Source organism: Garra rufa, chromosome 6 (assembly GCF_049309525.1).
Source record: "Garra rufa chromosome 6, GarRuf1.0, whole genome shotgun sequence".
Classification (NCBI taxonomy): Eukaryota; Metazoa; Chordata; class Actinopteri; order Cypriniformes; family Cyprinidae; genus Garra; species Garra rufa.
The window spans coordinates 4,572,291-4,596,860 of NC_133366.1; the positions used below are offsets into that span (position 1 = coordinate 4,572,291).

Genomic DNA, 24,570 nt, shown 5'->3' on the forward strand with positions numbered 1-24,570 from the left:
AGTGACCCTGGACCACAAAATCAGTCATAAGTAGCACGGGCATATAGCAATAGCCAATATATTGTATGGGTCAAAATTATAGATGTCAAAAATCATTAGAATATTAAGTAAATGTCATGAAGACATTTAGTAATTTTCCTACCGTAAATATATCAAAACGTAATTTTCAATTAGTAATAAGCATTGCTAAAAACTTCATTTAGACAACTTTTAATGGCAATTTTCTCAATATTTAGATTTTTTTGCAGCCTCAAATTCCAGATTTTCAAATAGTTGTATCTTGGCCAAATATTGTCATTTGTATTAATTTAAGAAAATTATCTCTTAAGGTTTTGTGGTCCAGGGTCACATTTGAATACAAACCGAATTCCAAGCCTTTAGATCAAAGGTGTTTAAAAGAAGGAGGGACCTAGTGTGTAGTGTGTTGTGATACTCACAGGGGGTCGCAGAGGGAGAGGACGGGTAATGAGACGACAACAGCCGCCAGCCACAACGAGTCCACACGCATCATGCCTGTCTGTCCCTGACTGTGTCTGTATGAACTATCAGACGCTAATTCACAATATATTCACCCTCCCTCTGTAAAAACACCATCCTCCTCCTCCTCCTCCTCTCTGTCAGTTATTGGGTAAGACGGGTGGAGGAACCTGTGCTATGATTCAGCAGAGGCCTATCCTGTGCGATAAAGTTGTGACATCTTCTCTTTCTCTTCTCTCTCTCTGGTTCAGAGCATCACATCAGCATCATACTGGAATAGAATCCTGTGCTACTAAATAAATTAATCAGGTAATAACTGTTTTTATTGTGAAAAGAAAGTTTGCGGCCATTGATGTCCATCCAACACTCAGGTTTAGAATTTGTCGTTTTCTGTCGCCATATGCAAACTCATAGTAAACCTGAAGTTAAAAACCACAATTTCTCAATCGACAAGTCAGCGGCCTGATCTACAGCAATGATTAGCCTATAATTAATGCAAAGCAGCCTGATCTCGCATTATCTTCCCTTTTAAGGCATTGAAAGTTCAGACGTTGATGCAGTCATTCTGTCTTTCACAATTATCCACTGAGCCGGTACATTCTGCATACATGTAGACCAACAATGTGGTGTTTTGCAATGATGAAACAAACCATCTTAACACATTCAAAGTTGAGCTGAATTAACTGAAAAGTGCAAATAGACGTCAAAAATAGTTACACAAATGCGTATTTACTCTAGCAGTATTTTTTTTTTATGTCAGATTACAGTACAAAGACATTATTCCTTGCTAATTCAATGAGCATACTCTCAAGTAAGTATTAAAGGGAAACCCGGGTATTAAGACTTGTATGGCTTAATATAACCTCAAAGATGTCTCTTTGTGTAATATGTAGTAGAAAACCCATGGACGACTTACATTATAAAAAAAAAAAAAAAAAAAATCACATTATTTATACATATTTTGGATTACGGAGGGCATCATCATCAGTAATCTGCTGATTTTGTACGTTTCATTTGTAAGATTCATTTTACCATGAGAGAGCATTTTAATGAGTGTAATAAGTATTTGAACCTCTATCAATCAGCAAGATTTCTGGCTCCTATGTCTTTTATAAAGGTCACAAAATGAGATTAGAAGTTCTCTCTTAAAGGGAGTGCTCCTAATTTCAGTTTGTTACCTGTATAAAAGACACCTGTCAACAGAAGCGATCAATCAACCAGATTCCAAACTCTCCACCATGGCAAAAACCAAAGAGCTGCCCAAGGATTTCACAAACAAGATTGTAGACCTACACAAGGCTGGAATGGGCTACAAGACCATCGCCAAGCAGCTTGGTGAGAAGGTGACAACAGCTGGTGTGATTATTCTCAAATGGAAGACACACAAAATAACTGTCAATCTCCTTCAGTCTGGGGCTCCATGCAAGATCTCCCCTTGTGGAGTTTCAATGATAATGAGAACGGTGAGGAATCAGCCCAGAACTACACGGGAGGATCTTGACAATGATCTCAAGGCAGCTGGGACCATACTCACCAAGAAAACAATTGGTAACACTCCATCGTGAAGGACTAAAATCCTTTAGCACCCGTAACGTCCCCTGCTCAAGAAATCACATGTCAAGTCAAGTCAAGTCACCTTTATTTATATAGCGTTTTAACAATACAGATTGTGTCAAAGCAACTGCACAGTATTTAAACAGAACAATAGTGTGTAAGTAACGCATTATTGTAAATAATAAATTTTCAGTTAAAGGCAGTTCATCAATGAATTCAGTGATATCATCATCCAGTTCAGTTCAAATAGTATACGATATCGCTGGAAAATGTCCCCAACTAAGCAAGCCAGAGGCGACAGCGGCAAGGAACCAAAACTCCACAGGTGACAGAAATGGAGAAAAAAACCTTGGGAGAAACCAGGCTCAGTCGGGGGACCAGTTCTCCTCTGGCCAGACGAAACCAGCAGTTTGTTCCAATGTCCGATTGTAGAGAACTCATCAGGCTCCTGTAGCGCCAATGGCCGTCAGGCCTGTCTGAAGTTTGCCAATGAACATTTGAATGATTCAGAGGAGAACTGGGTGAAAATGTTGTGGTCAGATGAGACCAATATCGAGCTCTTTGACATCAACTCAACTCGCCGTGTTTGGAGGACGAGGAGTGCTGCCTATGACCCCAAGAACTCCATCCCCACCTTCAAACATGGAGGTGGAAACATTATGCTTTGGGGGTGTTTTTCTGCTAAGGGGACAGGGCAACCGCACCGGATCAAAAGGACAATGTACATGACCACGTACCATCAGGGCCAGGACATTAAAGCCAGCCAGGAAATTGAAAATGGGTCATGGATGGGTATTCCAGCATGACAATGACCCAAAACACATGGCCAAGGCAACAAAGGAGTGGCTTAAGAAGAAGCATATGAAGGTCCTGGAGTGGCCTAGTTAGTCTCCAGACCTTAATCCCATAGAAAATCTGCAGAAGGAGCTGAAGATTTGCGTTACTAAACATAAGCCTCAAAACCTTAATGACTAGGAGAGGATCTGTAAAGAGGAGTGGGACGGAATCCCTCCTGAGATGTGTGTAAACCTGGTGGCCAACTACAAGAAAAGTCTGACCTCTGTGATTATTATTTCACTCATTAAAATACAAATCAATTTATAACTTTTTCAAATGTGTTTTTTCTGGATTTTTTTGTTGTTATTCTGTCTCTCACTGTTCAAATAAACTTACTATTTAACTTATAGTGTGATAAGTTTTTTGTCAGTGGGCAAATGTACAAAATCAGCAGGGGATCATTTTTTTCCTCACTGTATGTGTAATCCAGGTTATGTTAGTTACAGTTTTTGTAATTTTCTAATTTGCAATTAGTACCTGACTACTATTTGTAAGTAATCTACTCAGCAATGAGGATTTTGTAGCCAATGCTAACATTTGGTTAAATTTTGGTTGTGACATCGGGTGACCAAAATTCAGTGTAAATGCAACATCTAATGTGAACGGTAAATTGATGTCCAACACCGACGTCAACTGATGTTAATATTTATCATTTTTAGGTTGTGTAACAAAAATCCAACAAAGTCAACGTCAGACCGGCATCAAATTGAACTTCAACAAATTGACATCAACATGATTTCCATTCTCAATCAAAATACAACGTCTGTCCGACATATTAATGTTGGTGCCTGCTGGGAAGACTTCAGTAAATAATAAACCCACTTTGATTAAACATTCACTGGAGTATCTTTATTGTTGTCGCTGTAATTATCAACCCTGGTACGAACAGGCCTTTAGGGTTACCAGAAAAGTACAATCAAGCTATTTTTTTGGATTGAGTTACAGTCTTTTTGGGCCATCACAGCTTGTGAGGATCACTAAGTTGTGCATCCAAAGTTGAAGAGCTGGTCGGCTAGTGCCATGATGCCAACGTGCTTGTCTTTGTATCTTTCGGTTTGGGCATCCTCTTGTGTCGGCCAGTATTCGATCCAAGTCTCCTCACCCAGGTTGTACCGCAGTCTAAAAAAATCCACATTAACACATGAAGATCATCCATACTGTGTGTATCTGTGAGTTCAAAGGTCATGTGAACATATGTTGCTTTGGAGAGGACTGGAACTTAATTTGTATGTAAATGGGAAATTTCTCTCATGTTGTTCATAAAGCTCCTACCTTCCACCAATGCTTGGAAGTGATGTGGTTTGTCCCATGATCAGGTAAGTTTTGCCTTCTTGGAAATCCAGAAACTCTCTACAATTAGGATGAGCCAAGAAAGACCTCATCTGCCCTTCCACATCTGCTTCAGTGCCTGAAAACCATACCGTTTGTAATCAGGTGACTGCATTTGACAGGTTTAATTTAAAACAAATAAATAATAAATAAATAAATAAATAAATAAATGTAGTCAGACAGACAGGTTCGACATGCAAGACAAAAGAATAATCCAAACAACAGGCAATTGTCATGGCAGGCAGTGAACAAACATAAAACAAGGAAACAGTCCTTGAAAGGAAAAAAGAAAAACATAACACAAACACAAGAACTACAAATAGCTAAAACAATCAATACTCAGCAATATATATATGTGTGTGTGTGTGTGTGTGTGTGTGTGTGTGTGTGTGTGTGTGTGTGTGTGTGTGTGTGTGTGTGTGTACGTGTGTGCGTGTGTGTGTGTGTGTGTGTGTGTGTGTGTGTGTGTGTGTGTGTGTGTACGTGTGTGTGTGTGTGTGTGTGTGTGTGTGTGTGTGTGTGTGTGTGTGTGAGTGTGCAGTCCTCCTGACAGGAAATCTGGGAAATGGCATTTAGAACGAATGGCAAAGGTACAGTATGGGAGAGTGTCCTCTAGGGGAGATCAGATTATATATGTGTGTGTGTGCCTGTGTCTTTTTTTTCGTAAAAACACAGTACCTCCCAACCCATTTTGCATTCCATTCTGTAACTATGAACATAAAATCATGCTAAGTTGAAAAATTACCAACAAAAACAGATAAATAATTTTAAAGTGTAGAAACAAAATGATTCACTTAAACCTTCAAATTCATGTTTATTCATTCCTCATATTGACATACTCATACTTTCAGAACCGACATACACTACTGTTCAAAGGTTTGGGGTTAGTAAGATATTTTTCTTGTTGAAAGAAATTCTACTTTTAATCAAGAATGCATTAAAATTGATCAAACGTCACAGTAAAGACATTTGAAATGTGACTGATTCAAATATCTGCAAATCCAGAAAAAATGAAATGAATCAAGGTTTCTGCAAAATATTTGGCAGCACCTTTTTTAACATTGATAATAATGCTTTTTGAAGAATGTTGAGCAGCAAATCAGCTTGTTAGACTGATTTCTGATTTCTCAAGACTGGAGTGATGATGCTGAAAATCCAGCTTTGATCACAGTAATAAATTACATTTTACAATATATTCACATAGAAAACAGTTATTTTAAACTGTAATACTATTTCTGTATTTTTTACCGACCACACACATTTGAAAATACATAACTACTGGCAGCATCTTACCTTCTTTCAGCACTTGTTCTATAGTCATGTTGTAGATGTCTGCTTGCAGTGAAAGCTCTATTCCCACCACTCTGGTCTTATAAACTACAAAGAAATGACTTACAGCATATAAATTGCAGCTTTAACAGTTCACACAGACACACACATTTTCATGAGTAGACAGCGGTGTGTTTACCGTACTCAACTCCAGGCGCACAGGCCTTATAGGCACGCTGAGACTCCTTAATGTGATGCTTCTTTTGGAGACTGCAGTTCTCTGCAAATACATACACACACGTCACAGAAAAATAACTGTTTCTGATTATTACCAGTGTTGAAAACTTCAGTTTATAGGTGTACATACCCTCAGCACACTGGCACAGGTCCTCATGGCAGAGTCTGTTCAGCGCTCCATCTTTCTTGTAAGGATGGTAAAACTTTACACACCTTTCATCTGTGAAAACACACACATTAGTGAAGACTAAGTACACATCTTGTTTTATTTTAGAACCATCACACACCTGGAGCGTTGTACTCATACACAGTGACTCCGCCAGGCTGCAGCATTCCCACTTCATTGATCTTGTGCATTCTGAATGCAATCCTTTCTCTCTCTTTATTGGACACCTTAAGAGACACATGCACAGCTATTACGAACTTACATTGAACATTGTAGGTTCATTGAAAGTTAAGTGGTTTATACCTCTGAGCACTTTGAGAAACAATTGTGTAAAGAAACCGAAACAAACTGCTTTCATGGTTACAAAACTTACACGTATTTTAACACAAAATAATAGCTTTTGATAATTTTTATTCTAGTTCAGTTAAAGAATGTTGTTGTCATCTTGTTATGTTATAACTGATACATGTGCAGTACATATACATTGAACCCTGGCTGTGTTCATATAGATAACAATTTCAAAAAAAATTCCTTTGGTTTGGTTTTATGAATTTCTTAAAGGTTTGGTGATCAAACATTGGCTATTTGCAGCTACATGAATGGTGCACTAAACAGTGAACCAGTGTACCTTATTCAAGAAGATGACTAGTGATCCACGCTCAGAAGGCTCCATGTGCATCTCAAATCTCTCGATGTACTTTTCTTTCCCTTTAGATAACTGATGGAAATAAATCAGACCATCAAAATACAAAATCCATACTAGTCAAAATTGAGAATAATCTACAATATAAAAAGGTTTTGGAATTTTACTTTCATTTTCAGGTGTTGTGTGTGTTGTCAACTTTTTACAATCACTGAGCATTTTTACCTTTGAAAGATCATTTTCATCCACCTTAAAGCCTGTCAGCAGACCAATATCCACAACAGTCATGGCAGCATCTCTCTCTGAGCTCTTGAAACTGCACAGATGGATTAAAACAACATATAAGATTCTGCATGATTTAATACATTCTGACATTCAGCTGAAAATGCAAATAGCTGACATTCGGATGAATGAAACTGAAATTAGTTTTACACTCACTAGGTTTCAATTGTGAGCAGGTAACTTTCAATGGCGCCTGGATATGACACTGCATGCATAAAGATATAACAATGTTAAAGGGATAGTCCAGCCAAAAATGAAAATGACCCCATGATTTTCTCACCCTCAAGCCATCCTAGGTGTAATGTCAGTTTTGTTTTTTTTGTTTTTTGTTTTTTGTCAGTTGAGATTTTGAAGTCCAGTAAAGTGCATCCATTCATCATAAAAAGTGCTCCACATATTTTCACCGGAACTAATGCTACATTCTCTGTCATCCGCTGGAACGTCACTCTTTCGTAAACACGCAACAGTTAGTGAAAGCTAGATATTACGGTTTATAAAGTTTTAAATTTGGATTTTTTTTTACAATAACGTTTTGATTTACTTCAGAATGCCTTTATTAACCCTCTGGAGGCATGTGAAATACTTTTTATGATGGATGGATGCACTTCATTGGACTTCTATTGGACTATTGAATCTCAACTGCCATTATAAAGCTTGGAAAAGCCAGGACATTTTTAATATAACTCAGATTGCATTTGTCTGAAAGAAGAAAGTCATATACACCTATAGGATGTCTCGAGCGAGAGTAAATTATGGAGTCATTTTCATTTCTGGGTGAACATATTCTTTTTTATCATTATTAATAATGTTGGCTCTTATAGACATTTATACTGAAGAAAAAGTTTGAGGTTGCTAAGATTCTGTCATGTTATTGAAAGAAGAATTTTCCGCTCACCAAGGATGCATTTATTTGATCAAAAATACTGTAAAATCTGCAATAATGTGTACTATTATTAGAGTTGAAGATAACTGTATAAACTGCAATTTATTACTGCAATTATTGTCTTGTTTTCAGAAAATACAAGTCAAAATGAGGTAAGAAAAAGAATCTAAGCAAGAAAAGCATTTTTTGAGCCTTTAGTGTCACATAATCCTTCAGAAATCATTCTAATATGCTGATTTACTGCTCAATAATCATTTCTGATTATTATCAACCTTACATTTTTCTTTTCAGGTTTTTTTCATAAATAGAAAGTTTTAAAGAACAGCATTGTTGCACGTTATAAATGTCTTTACAGTCACTTTTGATCAATTTAATCCATCCTTGATGAATCAAATTACTAATCTCTTCCAAAATCTTACTGGCCCCAAAACTAAATCTTACCGTCTTGCTCTTTCTTCATTTGCACACTGAGATCAAATACATTACAGTCATTTTCTCTCTCCTCAGGCACAGCATAATACAGAGAATATACCTGAGAGGACAAATAGATAGAATTAGATTTACTTACATTTACTCATTCAATCATAAAAAGTACATTTCAAATGATGTTTGTAACTCTGAAGTGGTGAGTGTTCATGAGTTCTCACTGAAAGAGTGGCCAGTCCATTCCCACGAGCAGTGACGTTGAATTTCTGTGTCAGTTTGACCTGATTTGAAACATTTGACATGATGTGAAATGCACAATAAATGCACATTTAACGTGCACATGTGTTCGTTCGCTCCTTCACCTTGTCTGAACGCGTCACATGACTGTTGGAACTAGTGAAAGTCCATCTGTTGTGAGTTTTTCTTCCTTCCACAGAGAGTTCAACATTCAGATTCATGTCCTGCTTCTTCGCTTCCATGCGATATTCAGCTATGGCCTGGAAAACGATGATGTTCGCCTAGAAACAACAGACAATCTTGATTAATTTGAGACTAAGTGAATGCATCAAGACCATCATCAGTCTGGACAGTGATTCATTTCCAAAGCAATTAAAAAGTGAGTAATCTTCACCTGTGTGCTTCCATGGTCTCCGTATGTTGTTTTCTGTGCTCTCAGCCAGCGCACCGCCGCTCCGGCGCTCTGGAAATCTTTGACTTTCACCAGAGCAAGAAGCGCATAACCTGTGGCCTCTAGAGAGTGATGATGTACCCCAGGAACCCTCCAGAACGTGCCTGCTGTTTATGAAAAAAGATGACATGGGTACAGATTTATTGTCATTTTGTTGTCACTACTGTATTTATTACATTTATTTAGATTTTTAATTTTACCTTATGTTTAGTTAACTTTAACTGTTAATAATTGTTATTCAAGAGTGGCTTTACACAAGGAATGCGACAGCTGAAACCCATGTCTTGCATACGTCTTGCGTAGTGGTTCTTGAAGCACTGACTCCAGCTGCAGTCCACTCTTTGTCAATCTCCCCCACATTTTTGAATGGGTTTTGTTTCACAATTCTCTCCAGGGTGCGGTTATCCCTATTGCTTGTACACTTTTTTTCTACCACATCTTTTCCTTCCCTTCACCTGTATATTAATGTGCTTGGACAAAGAGCTCTGTGAACAGCCAGCCTCTTTTGCAATGACCTTTTGTGTCTTGGCCTCCTTGTGCAAGGTGTCAATGGTCGTCTTTTGGACAACTGTCAAATCAGCAGTCTTCCCCATGATTGTGTAGCCTATACAGAACTAGGCCTTTGCAGGTGTTTTGAGTTTATTAGCTGATTAGAGTGTGGCACCAGGTGTCTTCAATGCTGAACCTTTTCACAATATTTTCTGAGATACTGAATTGGGGTTTTCATTAGTTGTCAGTTATAACCATCAAAATTAAAAGAAATAAACACTTGAAATATATCAGTCTGTGTGGAATGAATGTATACATTATACAAGTTTCTTAAATGGAATTAGTGAAATAAATCAACTTTTTTAAGATATTCTAATTATATGACCAGCACCTGCATATATATATATATATATATATATATATATATATATAACTATTACTTTTTTTTTTTTCATTTTTCTTAGCTTTTGCTTAATATTACTATATATGCTCATTTATTTATTTATTTTTTTTAGTTTTATTATTTATTTATTCTATGTCCAGTCAATTTTATTCTGTTTATTTATTTATTTATTTTTTTCACTTTTCTTCCCTTATAACTCAAACCGCAATCTGTTCCACCTGATTTCAACCACATGAATGACACAACTGTATGTGAACTGTGGTTTGTTGTTTTGCATGTCCATCAGATATTTTTACTATGTATTTTTACTACTATGACTGACCTTCATTCTGGATGGAATGGCTCATCAAGATGTCTTTATTTAGTTTTCCAGCATTGGCCAAAGCATAAGAAGTCATAGCGACAGCATAAGAGCTGGTCAGACTGTGAAATCTCAGCTGCAGGTAATCAACGGCTCTTTTCATACTGCTCTGAAGATTCTAATGTAGAGAGAGACTGAGTGAGATGAAGATGACGTGTCAGATCACCGTTTCTAGAAATCACACTTACAGATCCAGCACAGATCTGGCTCCCCTCTTGCATGGCAATCAGGACGAATGCAGTCAGAGAGGCATCATCATCTTTTCCGCGTACGTTACCCTGGAATTGACATGTACCCAAATAAATGAGACAACTATATGACAATAAATTTGATATTGAACAACTGAATGACAATTGTTAGTAAGACTCTACTGCAGGATTCGGTTAACAGCATATTGACCCTGATGTATTCTGGTTTCTAAAAATTATTTATTATCTATTTAGATAAATTGTCATAATTATTATTATTTATTTATTTATTTATTTTTTACTATTGGCATGTTATGCCATTTGATCACACTTTTATTCAATTCGTCCACTAATAATGTTCAGCAGCGAATCACAATTTTAAGTAATGTATTCTCTGCATTCTCTGGTGGATATCATTTTAGCCTAAACAATAACTAATATAATAATTTGTGGGATAAAATGACCAACTCTTTTTTCTTAAATAATATTTTAGACATGTTTGCATTATTTGACAAATTTAGAGCTTGATTAAAAGACTTCAAAATAATTTTGCAATAGATGTAAAAGATGTATTCCCTGCTGGTCAGGCTGGTTTTAGCTGGTGGTCTCCCAGTCTGACCAGCTAAGACCAGCCTGGCCAGGCTGGGAAAGTGGCCAAAATCCCTCTAAAACCAGCCTGCTGACCAGCTATGACCAGCTAAAACCAGGAGTTTTTTTCAGCAGGGTTATTAGTAGTAGTACTAAAGATGTTAGTAATTATTCTTTATTAAAGTATTATAATTAGTAGCACCATAAATGTGGCTTACAAGCATCTCTTCATGTATAACAGGTGCATCTTCTTTAAACGTGCCGTCTGGCAGCTGTTTGTTTGTCGCCAGCCAGTTGAGGGCGCTGCAGATCACATTCTCCTCTACGACAGTCAGCTCATTGGCTATCGCGAACACTTTAGCCACATATGCTGTCAGCCTTTGACAGACAGATGAGTCGGAAAGAGAAGGTAAGAAGCAATGTGTAATTACAGTTAAGTTGATGAACACCGTAGTAATATTTTTCAAGATAAGGTCACATTCAGCAAGTTTTTGGGGGCAAATCCAGTCGGAATCCAGGCGCTCGTGCGCTTTGCGTGAGGGCGAAAGATTTCCACACAGATTTAACAACAGCTTTAAGTTAGTTACGCGAATTTGACAAACACAAAGTTGCTTGTTTTGCTTGTTTTGACATCTGTGTGAGCTGTGCTTTATACATATCTAAGCCAGAGATGGTCTATTTGACCATATGCACAGATTACTTCCTTGTTTTAGATAAGCCAGCTAAGTCATTTCCGGTCAGCTGTATTGTGCTGTAATAGAGTGTACTTTGCTATTTTTCTCTACATAATCCATTCACAATCGAACAAAAGTTTCATTTGTCTAAGAGGACCAAACTTCCATGTATACAGTTTCGAGAATGACAAATGCGAGTAAAAAAAAAAAAAAAATGAGAGTAAATCGGCTTAATATGCACGAGTCATTGCTATGATTGACAGTAATAACCGGACAAAACATCTGACAAGCTGATGTCAAAAAAAAAAAGAAAAAGAAAAAAAAAGCTGTACAGTACATGATTCAGACTAAATTCAGAGTAACAAAACTACAGCAGTAACAAGTTTGTGTTGGTTAAATATAGGCTATTTAATAAAATATTTCAAATTCATATTGAGTGCATTATTATTATTAAGTATTAATTCTTATACCATTAACATTTAACTTATTTAATTTGTAGTGAACTATATATAAGTATTTAAATAATTCAACCTTATAGGCTGTTTGTGTCTGAGCTTATTTATGTATTTATTTTAATAACTTTCTGCATTTGATATACTATATACTTCAGTGTGGTAAAAGTACTACAATTTATTATCTAGTAATTTTATAATAAATCAAAAAGCAAGATGTCAACTAGGGAGTTGAAATGGCAGCTGCAGCCAATGATTGATCCTCTGCTGCCATCTTCTGGTTATATGGGTAATTTCATGTCATTTTCATTTCATTTCATCATTGTTTTTATGTCTTTATGAATGAAAAGTGAATTTTTGAAGTGAATTTTATTGCACAGCTGTAGAGGTGAAAAATAATAAATGCTTTAAAATATTACACGATTTCATGTTATATAAACAAGGCAAGTTACTGATTATCAAGAATACGATTAAGATGTCCTTGAGGAGAAATATGGCTAGCTAGCTAATGTTATGATAGTGAATTTTTTACAATTAAAGAAAGGCTAACAGTCAACTTGGATCACGTGTGCCTTGATAACCATCACATTACGGCCTTGAAGTTACTGAATTTCTGTTAAGAAAGTTCAGCAACTAGCATTGACTCCAGACTGTAAACTGGTTCAAAAATGTGTTAAAATTATAAGTGACTTCAAATATAAAGCAATTTTTTTTTGCAGTTCAAAAATGGATAAATCTAAAATTAATGTTTAATGGAAAGCATGGTCGATTCACAAAATGGAAAGCTGTGAATCCTCTTGTCCATTGACATGCATTCAGGAACTATTGACTATTGACTTAGTCAGAGTACAGACCTTTCATATTTAACAGGAATGGAAAGGGATAAGCATTCAATAGATTATGCATAAGTAAGCCTATGGGTGAGACTTCTGGTTCGTTATCCGCTGTAGGGAAATAATGAGAAGAATAACAACATGCAGCAAGCGCTAAAACTCTTTACACTACAAACCAGTCTCCTCATAATTAAGAGAATACATTAAAATAATATGGTAAGACACATCAATTTGCAATATCAAGCAGCAAAATGAGCTGTTTTGTATAGCTAAAAATAGCTGGACATGAATGAGACTGAAAGCCAGACCCTTTGTTTCATGCTGAAAACAAAAAAAGCCATGAAACAATTTTGAAAGTTGAGTTGTGAAAATAACAATCATTATTCAGTGTGTGCTATTATAAAGACTGTAAAGGCCTGTTCACAACAAGAATGATGAACTAAAAAAATAACTGTAATGACAATAAAGTTATGCTTATTATAAACACACAGTTATGTTGTTTGCTGCTTTAAATTTTCAAACTCTTGCAAGCAGGTTGAATTTTGAAAGCTGTATATTTTCTCGTTCGCCAGCTGGACAAAAATCGCTCTAATAATCGATCTATAGAGCTTTTTTGCCCACAAGAGTTCGCTAATGTGACCGAATCTCTTTAGAAGTGTCTTTCACCATGTGCTGCTAGGCGAGATCAACAAGGCAGCAAAGGACCCGTCTGGTTTACGGAAAGTGAGCTGTCGCTGATAACCTTGACAGAAATAATACAGTGAACACCATAAGACATTATAGTGCTTGTCGCATCAACAGTCATTATAACAGAGGATACGGTGTATCTGAGGGATCAGCTGACCTGTGTTGATATGGTTGACAGCTTCGTTACGGCGCTCCATGCCAACAGTCTCCCACTGATTGGTGCTGTCCAGATAATGAGTAGCAATGACAGGTAGAGTCGTATAGATCATGTTCTCTTCTCCATTACCACGAGGCTGAACAATAAACCGTCCCAAGAAGTCTCCACTGATGGCCTGCTCGATCAACTTACTGAACTCCTGACCTTAAGTAAAAGACAGCAGTCAGGATTGGATAATTGGATGGATAAAAGGAATAAATGAACAAAGTGATTTCTCCTTACTGGTCACTGTGATGAAGGTGTTAGCGGGTGTATTGGAAACTCGAAAATCTGGTTTGTTACCACTGATGGACACTTGTTGTACTCCCCCTGTCGCACAGGTTAAAGTTGATTTGGTTTGTATCTGTTTTTTTTTATTTTTTATATTCTGTCAGAGAAACGCTATCATTTACAACTATTACCTTTTTTAGCAGGATTGAGCTCAACATTTGCCTCCTGTACCTTAGTGAGCACACCCTCAGACTGAAACAAAGAGATTGGATTAGTGTATTTTAATTATATAATGATAACTAACTTTTATAATTACGGCAAATCAACGGTTGTCAAGTTTTAAAGGGGTCATATGATGTTTCCAAAAAGAGCATAAGTTTGTGTATTTGGTATATTTTTTTTTTTTGGTGTTTATGCGGTTTGAGGTTCAAAAACATTATTTTCCACATACTGTACATTATTGTTGCTTCTCTCTGCCCCGCCTTTCTGAAACGCTGAGATTTTTACAAAAGTCATTGTTGATGAAAAGCGAAGTGTTTTACTCTACACTGCTCAAAACTTGCATTCGAATAGTTATTAGTAAATTCTTTAAATATAAAAAATGTACTTACAGGCTGTGAGTCAGACGCGCCAGACTTTCCTTGCAATGTTGGAATTGCCCAAATTTATAGCCTTAACTCTTTGTGTACAGCTGGCATTGTAAGCTGCTCTCCAAGTTTCAGGAAACAATTTTCCGCGAAATTTGCATCACCTGCTCAAAAATTTGCTTTGTACTGTTCCAGAACAGTGTTGTAAATATAATTTAACCACTGATTTCTAATTGTGTCCTCATTTGGAAGGCCAAACAAAGTACTTTCGCTTTTGCAATGAAACACACTGCGTCTCTTCAACATGGCGGCTGCAACAATATTACAGCTGATAAAAGTTACGCCTTCTTTCTTTCCATATACATATGGTCAGTGTTATGCAAATCTACCCACACCGTGACGTGGACAAGTGTGGCAGTGTTTGAACAAGCTGTTTTAGGAAGGCATGGCTGAGTCTTAACTTTTATAATAAATATCTCTTTGGTTTTGAGACTTTAAGCTTTGCAACTTTACAGATCTTATTTATACACAAACAGCTTGTAACAGTCTAAAGACAAAGGAAAAGAAAAATCATCATATGACCCCTTTAAGTAGTTTATCAAAAACAAAGCAAATATGTCATACATTACCACAAAACGTACATCGACAAATGAAAATAGATGCATAAATGGATGCTCAAAAGTAGGCCTGCATTTTTGGGCCAAAAAAGTTTTTTTATGTATATTTTTGAAAGCCAAACTGTGACCTGCCTAATTTTGTAAATATATTTTGGAAATTAGTATGCAGTAATGTGCATTTTCTGTTATGCAGGCCAGTTCTTTAAAAAAGGCAACCTAAAATTTTTCATGCATTAAATGTGACAAATCTACATTTGGGAAGACTTTTGTCTTTCTGTGTTTAAAATGCATTAAAAAGATAACCATTTTATGCCACAAAATTAAGCAGGTTACACCTAGCATTCCATATTTTCATTCTATACCTTAAAAATGGATTCCGATTCTTTTTGATTTTTCTTTTTTTTTATGGGGCTGTTTTGTCCTAGCTTTAATACAGCAATTTTTTTCTCATATTAATTAGAAGTTTGCTGTTGTTATGAATGTTTATGATACATTAATGCCAAATAGTTTAGTCATTTCTGGGGGAACTTTATACTCACCACCACCTTCAGGATCTTTTTCACTCCATCACTGTAGACAGAGTCATACGCTGCTGCCTTCACCTCAATCCAGTGATTGCCCAGCTCCAGGGGAATAATCACATGCGGGATGGACCTAGAAGACATAGACTCAACCTCCACTTCATTTTGGTAGGAGCCCTTTTTGCTGGCGGAGCTGCAAATATGTTCGGTCTCCATGAACTCAAGCCGTGCCTGATGGAGAGACCAACAAGCAACTGAAAACCTCAAATAAACTCACATTTTGGTACACTTTGCTACTGGATCATCCGTGAAAGTGCTTGACTTAAGGTTATTGCACACCAATAACCGTCTTCCAGTAATCGTCTTCCTTTTCTATTAAAATGCTTGCTATGGATGTGAAAATGCAGACAATTAAACCTGATTTTTTTTTTTTTTTTTTTTTTTGATTATGGATGAAAGTTTCAGAGGCAGTGTGTAAATTTGATTGACACAATGTGAGGTCGTATTTGTATTTGTATTTTTATTTTTATTTTAAACCGGTAACCTTCAACGGCGTATGATTTAAAACAGCTTAGGTTTGGATAACTGGCACATTTATCCTGACATTAATACGGTATCTGACACCGTATTAGGTGATAATTGAGCAAAAAATGACTCTGTGATTGTTTACCCTAATTTTCTTTTTGGTGTAGTTGTGAAGGATGGCCCTGATTTGTAGTTGTTCGTTGCGAATAGCTGAGTACGGCACCTTCAGGTCAATGAAGAACCTCTTATAAACTATCATCTCGTATGGATCCGCCACACAGATGCCTTTAGAGAGAAAAAAGACAGTAATTTAACATGCCTAAAACAAGGTGAAAAAGTGCTCTATGAAAGTGTACATCAACAAACATCAATACCGTGAGTTTCCGACAAACTGACAGCAAAAATTTGCCAGGTAGTGATTGATTCTTTCAGGTAGATTCTGTCTCTTGTGATTGATGTTGTTCCACTAAGACAGGAGAAAATAACATGATACAAAAAGCATTTACTCAACTAAAGAAGATTTTAAAAAGATGCTCATATATCAACTTTGGATATGAGTGGAAATGTACACTATTTGTAACCATTTGTGTTTTAATACAATCTCATGCACATTTACTTGACTGTTGAGAACAATAACATCAACAATATATTGGCTCTAAATTTAGTGATTGGCTCATACCATAACTTATTTTTTTCTGGGCAGACCGGCAGAACCTCCTCTGCCCAAAGCCAGCTCTCAGGGAACTGCGTACGTGACGTGATTTCATCAAAACTCTCATAATAGTCGCTATCCTCACCTGTCCGGGTTAACCGAAAAATACTGTGAGAAAGTAGGAATTAAATTTGACTTCATTATGCTTTACAATAACCTTTTTTGTTTAAATAGTTCCATAAAGAACCTTTAACATCTCAAGAATCTTTCTGTTTCACAAAAGGCCCTTTGTGGTAAAAGAAGGTTCTTAGGATTAGAAAGAGATAGTTCTTCAAAGAACCTTTGACTGAATGGTTTTTTGTGGAACAAAAAATGGTTCTTCTATGGCATCAATGTGAAGAACCTTTTAAAGTACCTTTATTTTAAGAGTGTACACAAGAAAATGGGTTTGTTAGCATGAGGGAATGGGCAACAGAGTTTTAGGATCATGAGTTTGACAACCAGTTGAACGATTTTAAGATACGTACTGCGAGCTAGAATCATCTCTTCCTCTCCAGCCTCCATACTACGAGACTCAACTTCATGACAGCAGTGTAGGAAAGCCTGAACGCAGTTGTGTCCGTCTACGATGTAGTTGGCTCTCCGTTCACATGTGTAGTCAAGTTTATTATCCCTCATGCCGTCCACACAGCACTTTCTCAGATCACCAGAGTACTGACCAGCTGAGAACACAATGATAGTGTAGAACAATCAGGACAGATAGAGAAGAACAGCTGCAGAATGAGCACTGGAGATATTCATTCATCCTCTCTGAATATTTTTCTTTCCTTCTTCACTGCCTGTCAAAAAAGAAAAGCTCCTCACCCAATATAGTTGTGACTCGCTGAAGACTTGCTCTTCTTCTTCTCTTCAAAGGTACAAGACACACAGGCACTACAGGATGTTTGAAAAGCAGTATAAAACGTTTCTTGCCACTTTAGATGCAGTCATTTATGGTCAGCCTAATTTCTTACACACTAGGAAATGGAAAATATTGATTTATTAATAGTAAATAAAAACATACTTGTTCTGGTGTTGGTTCCTCCTGCAGTGTTGGACTCAAACATCAGACCTGCATCAGTGAAAACCCCCATACTGTCCCTTCCACCTCCTGCCGTACAGCCAATGTCATGCTTCTCTATGATGTCCCAGATCTAAAGCAACACAGATATCATTTAGAAGCTGTTTGCAAGCTACTGTATTGAGGTGCTGATGAATGTCCTTCACCTTTGTCTGAGTTAGTCTGTTTTGGTTCAGACCATGCACAGCTTTATCCACCGCCACCAGACCAACTTTAGCTCCAGGATCTCCAGTTATCTGCAAGCTGAATCCTTCTCCTGGCTCATAGATCGGTCGAGGTTCCTTAACCTGAACTTTCAGCTGTAGCACACAAGAAGCACTTAGAGGAACACCTCTGAATATGTCTGTTGGATACTATTATCTATTTCTGCTGGTCATGTATCAACATGATTCAATTCTTGACAACTAGAGATTAATAATAACGTGATAGACCCACCGTTCCCATGCACGTGTCCTTCACGTCGACCCAGACTGAATCAGACACCACCTCAGATGAGCCCACATGGTAATAAGCCACAAAGCGGAAGGACGGCACCATGTCTTTGGTTACAGGTAGAGACAGAGTCACTAGAGATTGTCCGCTTCGCTTAAACCTGTCTACGTGAATGATCTGACCTTTGCTCAGGATCTTAAAATGGGAGAAAGACATAGAAGAAACTTCTCTTAACATTAGTGCTGTTTTTTTTTAGACAGAATCAAAATTGCTTGTGATCAAAAGCATTGCTATCATGTGGCAGTGGTAAAAGAATAATAGTTGGGCTGAAACAGGAATGTCACTCACCATGTAGGTGAAATCTTGATCTCTGACTCCTGGACTTTGTCCCAAGTTTAGATTGACTTTCATTTGATCACCAATCTGAAACTCTGCAGCCCCAATGCCAACATGCAGGTAGTTGTTGGAGCCGCCTTTGGTTTTGTAGGCCTGAGCCATCATCTTCTTCACTGCCTGCTGGTCATCATCTAACTTTGGTTGTTTGGTTTGTACCTGGGAGTAAATAGATTTGAATTAAGTTGGTCTGTTTTGTTCAGTGTTTAAGATTAGATTGAAACAGTCAAGATCAGTTTGACCAGGCTAGAAAATCAGCTCAAACCATCTTAGGTGGGCAAGAATTCTTATGGTGGTTTAAAAAGAGTTTTTTTTTTTTTTCTTCAGTAAGCCTGATGCATAAAACATATAAAATATATGATGCGTAATATATCTGACAGTTGAGATAACAGGTCTTACAGTGATCTCCAGTGTGGAAGATCCTTCCTGAGAATTGACGGTAAGCTTTGCAATGCCATTTGCTCTTGTTTTACCTCTGACTCCTCCAGGATTGACTTCTACTTCCACGTTTTCAGCAGGCATCTGGTCAGGGTCTGTTATATAAACCTATGGAATTATACATTTAAGTAGTATCAGTGTATATCGAGTGAATCTTGGCACAAAGAGCAGATCTGTTAGAATATTGTCACCAATTGCTTAATAAATATAGACTGATTGTTTTTTTTATTTTATTTTTTCCAAGAACATAAATGTTTTATACCGAGACGTCGAAGGGCATTCCAGGTTTGAAGAATTGTGGTGTTTTTTGGAAGTGAATGGTGTACGGTGACATCACAATCTGAATGCCTTTCCTTTGAGCTTCCACCATTTCACTGCCTGAAATATACAGAAAAAATGTGTAATATTAGCATGTAATTACAATACTAGTTTGGTAGTTTGGCATGAGCTGCATTGTTAAGACAGTGTAAAATCAATAATAGTAGCAGTAGCATGAAAATCTTCCATTCTGGAGTGCACTAATGTCTTACCAGTATCTGTTAAAACACTGACTGAAATGTAAATCGATCGTCCAACCAGTTGGTTGATGTCTGGGAAGGTCTGAAGTATCGTCTCCTTTGTTAGCTTGGCATTACCTTGTCCATCTGATATCTGTGGTTTATGCAAATGCCAACATCAGTCTGAATCGCTTACAAGCAAGTCAGCTCAGGTGTGTGCTCGGCTGTGAAGCTCACCTGAACTCTTTGAAGAGAAGAAGGAATACTTGTTTTCCTCTCATCTTCCATCACACCGAACACCACAAACGCATGTCCGTTCACATTGTTTCCATGCAGGTACCTAGTAAACCAGACTTCATCTCATATCAGTATTAACTAGGAGGAGAAGTGCTTTGGTAACTACACAGCTTCATGGTGTGAACACATCAAATGTAAGATAACATGAAATTAAACTGTTATCAAGATGAATATCAAGTGACAAAACATAATTGTCGTACCTTGCTTCAATGCTAACTGTCAGACCAGCATCCTTCACACAGAAGAATGACTGGCTGGGTGATAATGTGACTTCGTAAGTGGGAAGCACTGTTAGATTAATTTAAAAAAAAAAAAGAGAGAGAGAGAGAGAGAAGTGGTTTTAGATTTTTGGCACAGCTGGCAAATATGAAGTATTTACACTGACCAAAATTATAAATGCAACACTTTTGTTTTTGCCCCATTTTTCATTAGCTGAGACTTTTTCTATGTACACAGAAGGCCTATTTCTGTCAAATATTGTTCACAAATCTGTCTAAATCTGTGTTAGTGAGCACTTCTCCTCCAATCCATCCACCTCACAGGTGTGGCATATCAAGATGCTGATTAGACAGCATGATTATTGCACAGGTGTGCCTTAGGCTGGCCACAATAAAAGGCCACTCTAAAACATGGCTGTATCTGAAATTGCCCCCTATACCCTCAAATAGGGCACTATTTGTAGGGACAGCCATTTTTAGTGGTGTTCGAAACCATAGTGGACGTTCTTGAGTGCACTCATTCAATCTCACAATGCACCGCAAAAACGAGTGTACAGCTGATGTACACTCAACGACTAGCGATAATCCATAATGCACTGTGATAGTGAAGCGCCGATTGAATTAGCGCACCTCGCCAAAAGATGGCGCCGCAGCTCAATCTTCCATCCATTCATTTTACAATGCGTAATACAGCGCACAACACAGGTACAAATTCATTGTAAATTGACAAACTATGCGAAAGTGTCAGCCCTTCCGGTGCACTCAGTGTCCGAATTCACTCACTCGTTTTAATTCACATCTTCAAGTGAACTGAATGAGTGGACTAATGTAGGGAATAGGGATTGAGGGTATAGGGGGCGATTTCGGATACAGCCTGGGACATTTTATCACACAGCACATAACCAAAGAATTTCTGTCAGAAACCATCTCATGGAAGCTCATTTGCATGCTCGTTGTCCTCATCGCGTTCTCGACCTGACTGCAGTTCATCATCGTAACTGACTTGAGTGGGCAAATACTCACATTCGTTGGCGTCTGGCACTTTGAAGAGGTATTCTGTTCACGGATGAATCACAGTTTTCACTGTACAGGGCAGATGGCAGACAGCGTGCATGGCGTTGTGTGTATTTAATAGAAATAGGCCTTTTGTGTACATAGAAAAAGTCTTAGACTTTTGAGTTCAGCTCATGAAAAATGGGGCAAAAACACAAGTGTTGGGTTTTTATCATTTTGGTCAGTGCAATTGAAAATATGAAGCTCATACCATATTCTTTGACTTCAAAGTCAGCAGTATAATTCTTTTGTGGTGTTTTTGTGAGTCTTGTGACCACCTTCCAGATCCCAGGACTACAAATACAAGAACATAAATCACATGGCAAGGCAAGGCAAGGCAAGTTTATTTATATAGCACATTTCATACACAATGGTAATTCAAAGTGCTGTACATAAGAGGAGTTAAAATCACAATAGCATAAAAATCATAGTCATAAACATTTAAAATAATAATCACACAAACAGATTTAAGAACTCGTGACCCACACGCCGTGGTCACCAAATTGTAAGAACATTTTAAATGATTTTAAAATTGATTTAAAAATTAATTTAAAAACGGTAGAAATGGTTATCACACTAACAACAATAAAAACAGAGAATTTAAGAACATTTAAGATGATTTGAAAAATTGATTTTGAAAGTAAAATGATTATACATAAAATAATGCAGTCTGTTCGTACGTAGCACAGTGCTCATTCAATAAATGCACAACTAAACAGATGAGTTTTGAGTCTGCATTTAAATGTGGCTAATGTATTAGCACATCTGATCTCTTCTGGAAGTTGATTCCAACACATCAAAACAAACCTGCGAATGAACGTGCTTCTGCTCTCCCCAGATAAATTGAGCGATGATCCAACATGAACTTTTAACATGAACGTACCTGGCAGGCTGAGGTACAGCATATTTTCCTGATCTAATCCCTTGCACTGGAAATACGGTTTCTCTCATAGTTGTGACACCTTGAGGATCCTTCAAGAAAAAACAACAACTACTAATTAATATTTTACAGAATATGCTTTTAAATTATTTTGTTGAAATATGTCCAATCATTATCAAATATTTAATTAACTGTTTTTTTGTAAGGCTAAAGTGCTCTTTTTTGAGAGAGAGAGAGAGAGAGAGAGAGAGAGAGAGAGAGAGAGAGAGAGAGAGAGAGAGAGTACCATGATTTCTACGGATATTCCAGCATGTTCAAATGGTTTCAGACCAGACGTCAGCGAGAAGATCCTGTACTGAACTGCAGAAAATATAAATGATTCATGGAATACTTTGTTATGTGTGCTTTTCATCATGGCATTCAAAGGAGGCATCTAATGTTGAAGCTCCAATTTAGCTATTTCTTGCCTGTGCTAGCAGGTGTGTAGATGGGCTTGTCTGTTTGTACAAATATATATCCAGACTGGAATGAGAGCATGACCACTTTCTCCAGAGTGGTGGATGGAAACTGAGCTTGTAGATACACATACTGCTTTTCCAAAGGATCATCAGAGAAATAGTCCCTATCACTTGGAATCTGAACAACAGCAAACAGTTAAAGATCTACAACATGCATAAAAACAAAAAACTGTAAATATAATTGCAGATTGTATAAATATGAAGTTTGCCCTCTAAGGAATCGCATGCATATGCTTACATAAGGACAACGTATGTCAAAGTGATGTCACCTTTATATCTGTAAGGATCTGGAAATGTTTGGCTGCAGTGAGTGTCACTGATTTAGACAGTATCTCCAAGTTCTTCTTTGGGTGATTTTTTACTATGATCTTCACATTCAGATTGTCTCCAGAGTAATCCTGAGCCTCCACAAATACGTTCTCTGAGGAACCCACCCTCAGCAAATTAGGAGCTGACAGAACAAATCTGAAGAGATCAAAAACCTGTAAATCCTGAAAAGATAGTACTGGACACCAGTATGCATGGTAGGTTTATTTAAGTCAGTTTACAGGGAAAATAGAGGATACCCTACAAATTATACGATGAAATAGATACATTAAATACATGCTGACTATTTGTGACAACATGCCCCAATGAAAGCGCACAGAGCTGTCACACTAAATGGGGTAAGTTGTCACAATGGAATGTGTTTACGCAAACCATACACAATTTCATGAAACAGCAGAAATGCTAATAGTGACAAAAATAAACTTTTTTTTGTGGCCAACAAATATTATGAATTGCATATATTACATTACATTAAAATACATAGTAATGAATCAAATTAATAAAGATAGATTTAATTACAATTACAAATAATAAATTACACGTGACAACATGCCCCACCAGAAATTAGCTTTGTTGTCTTTGGTGTATAAAACAGACATCTGTGTGACTGAACCTACAAGTACTAAGCTAGTAGCCCCAAGCTTAAATTGTAATAAAGACATTTAGACATTCAGTTATTAAACTATTAATAAAAACAGTGTGTTTGATACTCACAGTGGGTCACATAGTGTGAGCAGTGGTGAGGAGAGAAGAACAACAGTCAGAAACAGCAGCTTCACATCCATCTTTGTCTGTCTGCGTGTTCGTGTGTCTGTGATCTTGTTTGTGCCAACTCACTTTTACCTAATCTCACGCCTGCCAAAACTTAGGCTACCATTTGAATTTGTGCTTTAGAACTGATTAGCCAAAGCAGGTTCCATAACGTGTCTATGGAAATAGTGTTCATTTATTTAGATAGGTCTAACTGTAAAAAACTTGAGTCGCTGTAAACCTAATGGGTTACACTGATAAAAAAATAAAGGATCTTACGGAGTTGTTTGTGGTAAAGTTCACTGTGGTGAGATTTCCCGTAAATGACCTACACAAACCTGTTGTGCAAATGCAACCTTTGGTAAATCTGCTGCTCTTCTATTGATCAGTCCAGGCCAGGAAACTTTGCTGTATTTCGTTGGTCTCAGTTGAGCAAAGTTTTTCTGTTTTTTTTTTTTTTTTTCTTTAGAATTTGAATGTTTTAATTTTGATATTTACATTTACAGCAATGATCCAAACGCTAAAAAAAAAAAACAGATTCTGTTCAAAGAAGTACTCAAAATAGATTGAAATCTTGTTGCCCCATTTGTCAATGAAATCACAAACAGCTTGTGTAAGGAACCTCCTGAAGAAATATACTTTTAGATAAGCAAACATCCATGGTACCAAAATGTTATCTAATGATTTTACATTCTAGAACAAATCCAAGTGAGCTTTGGATAAAACTGAGTAAATATATTTCTACATTGTGGTTTGAATGAAATAAACACAATAACTGTTTTTTAAAATCAGATAAAAGCAGAAAGCAGATTTTGCTCACTGGTGTGCATTAAGCGATCCCTGGAAGTCTCT

General features: G+C 37.1%; 2 protein-coding genes across 2 annotated transcripts in view; both read right to left on the reverse strand.

Annotated features, from left to right (window-relative positions):
- The window catches only part of c3a.4 (complement C3a, tandem duplicate 4), an 18,205-nt gene extending 17,697 nt beyond the window's left edge, over positions 1-508 (reverse strand). Inside the window, exon 1 of the mRNA XM_073842275.1 lies at positions 438-508. Within this exon, the coding sequence (XP_073698376.1) occupies positions 438-508 (71 nt within the window). The remainder of the gene's footprint in view (positions 1-437) is intronic.
- A 3,182-nt stretch (positions 509-3,690) lies between these two features.
- Positions 3,691-23,999, reverse strand: c3a.6 (complement C3a, tandem duplicate 6). Its single transcript, XM_073842264.1, has 41 exons — positions 23,683-23,999; positions 22,911-23,106; positions 22,591-22,759; positions 22,410-22,483; positions 22,127-22,215; positions 21,455-21,537; positions 20,173-20,260; positions 19,913-20,015; positions 19,709-19,829; positions 19,441-19,556; positions 19,140-19,286; positions 18,696-18,899; positions 18,351-18,542; positions 18,062-18,214; positions 17,859-17,988; positions 17,660-17,728; positions 17,323-17,517; positions 16,823-16,940; positions 16,518-16,609; positions 16,289-16,428; positions 15,637-15,849; positions 14,085-14,145; positions 13,906-13,992; positions 13,624-13,827; positions 13,446-13,521; positions 11,039-11,198; positions 10,233-10,322; positions 10,006-10,162; positions 8,735-8,898; positions 8,466-8,621; positions 8,325-8,384; positions 8,119-8,209; positions 6,951-6,999; positions 6,738-6,828; positions 6,498-6,587; positions 5,991-6,096; positions 5,834-5,923; positions 5,666-5,746; positions 5,491-5,574; positions 4,141-4,276; positions 3,691-3,987 (listed from the first exon to the last, which is right to left on the reverse strand). The coding sequence occupies exons 1-41, from the start codon at positions 23,751-23,753 to the stop codon at positions 3,846-3,848; spliced, it is 4,938 nt and encodes a 1,645-aa protein (XP_073698365.1). The 5' UTR covers positions 23,754-23,999; the 3' UTR covers positions 3,691-3,845.
- Between the last annotated feature and the right edge of the window lie 571 nt (positions 24,000-24,570).

What these genes read in the sequence shown, in the direction of transcription:
- c3a.6 (XM_073842264.1), bottom strand. Translation starts at nt 23,753, where the DNA reads ATGGATGTGAAGCTGCTGTTTCTGACTGTTGTTCTTCTCTCCTCACCA. An exon ending in GCTGTACCTCAGCCTGCCAG is followed by an intron (nt 21,538 to 22,126) that starts GTACGTTCATGT and finishes TTGTATTTGTAG; the next exon opens with TCCTGGGATCTGGAAGGTGG. An exon ending in CTGCTCACAATTGAAACCTA is followed by an intron (nt 6,829 to 6,950) that starts GTGAGTGTAAAA and finishes CCATCTGTGCAG; the next exon opens with TTTCAAGAGCTCAGAGAGAG.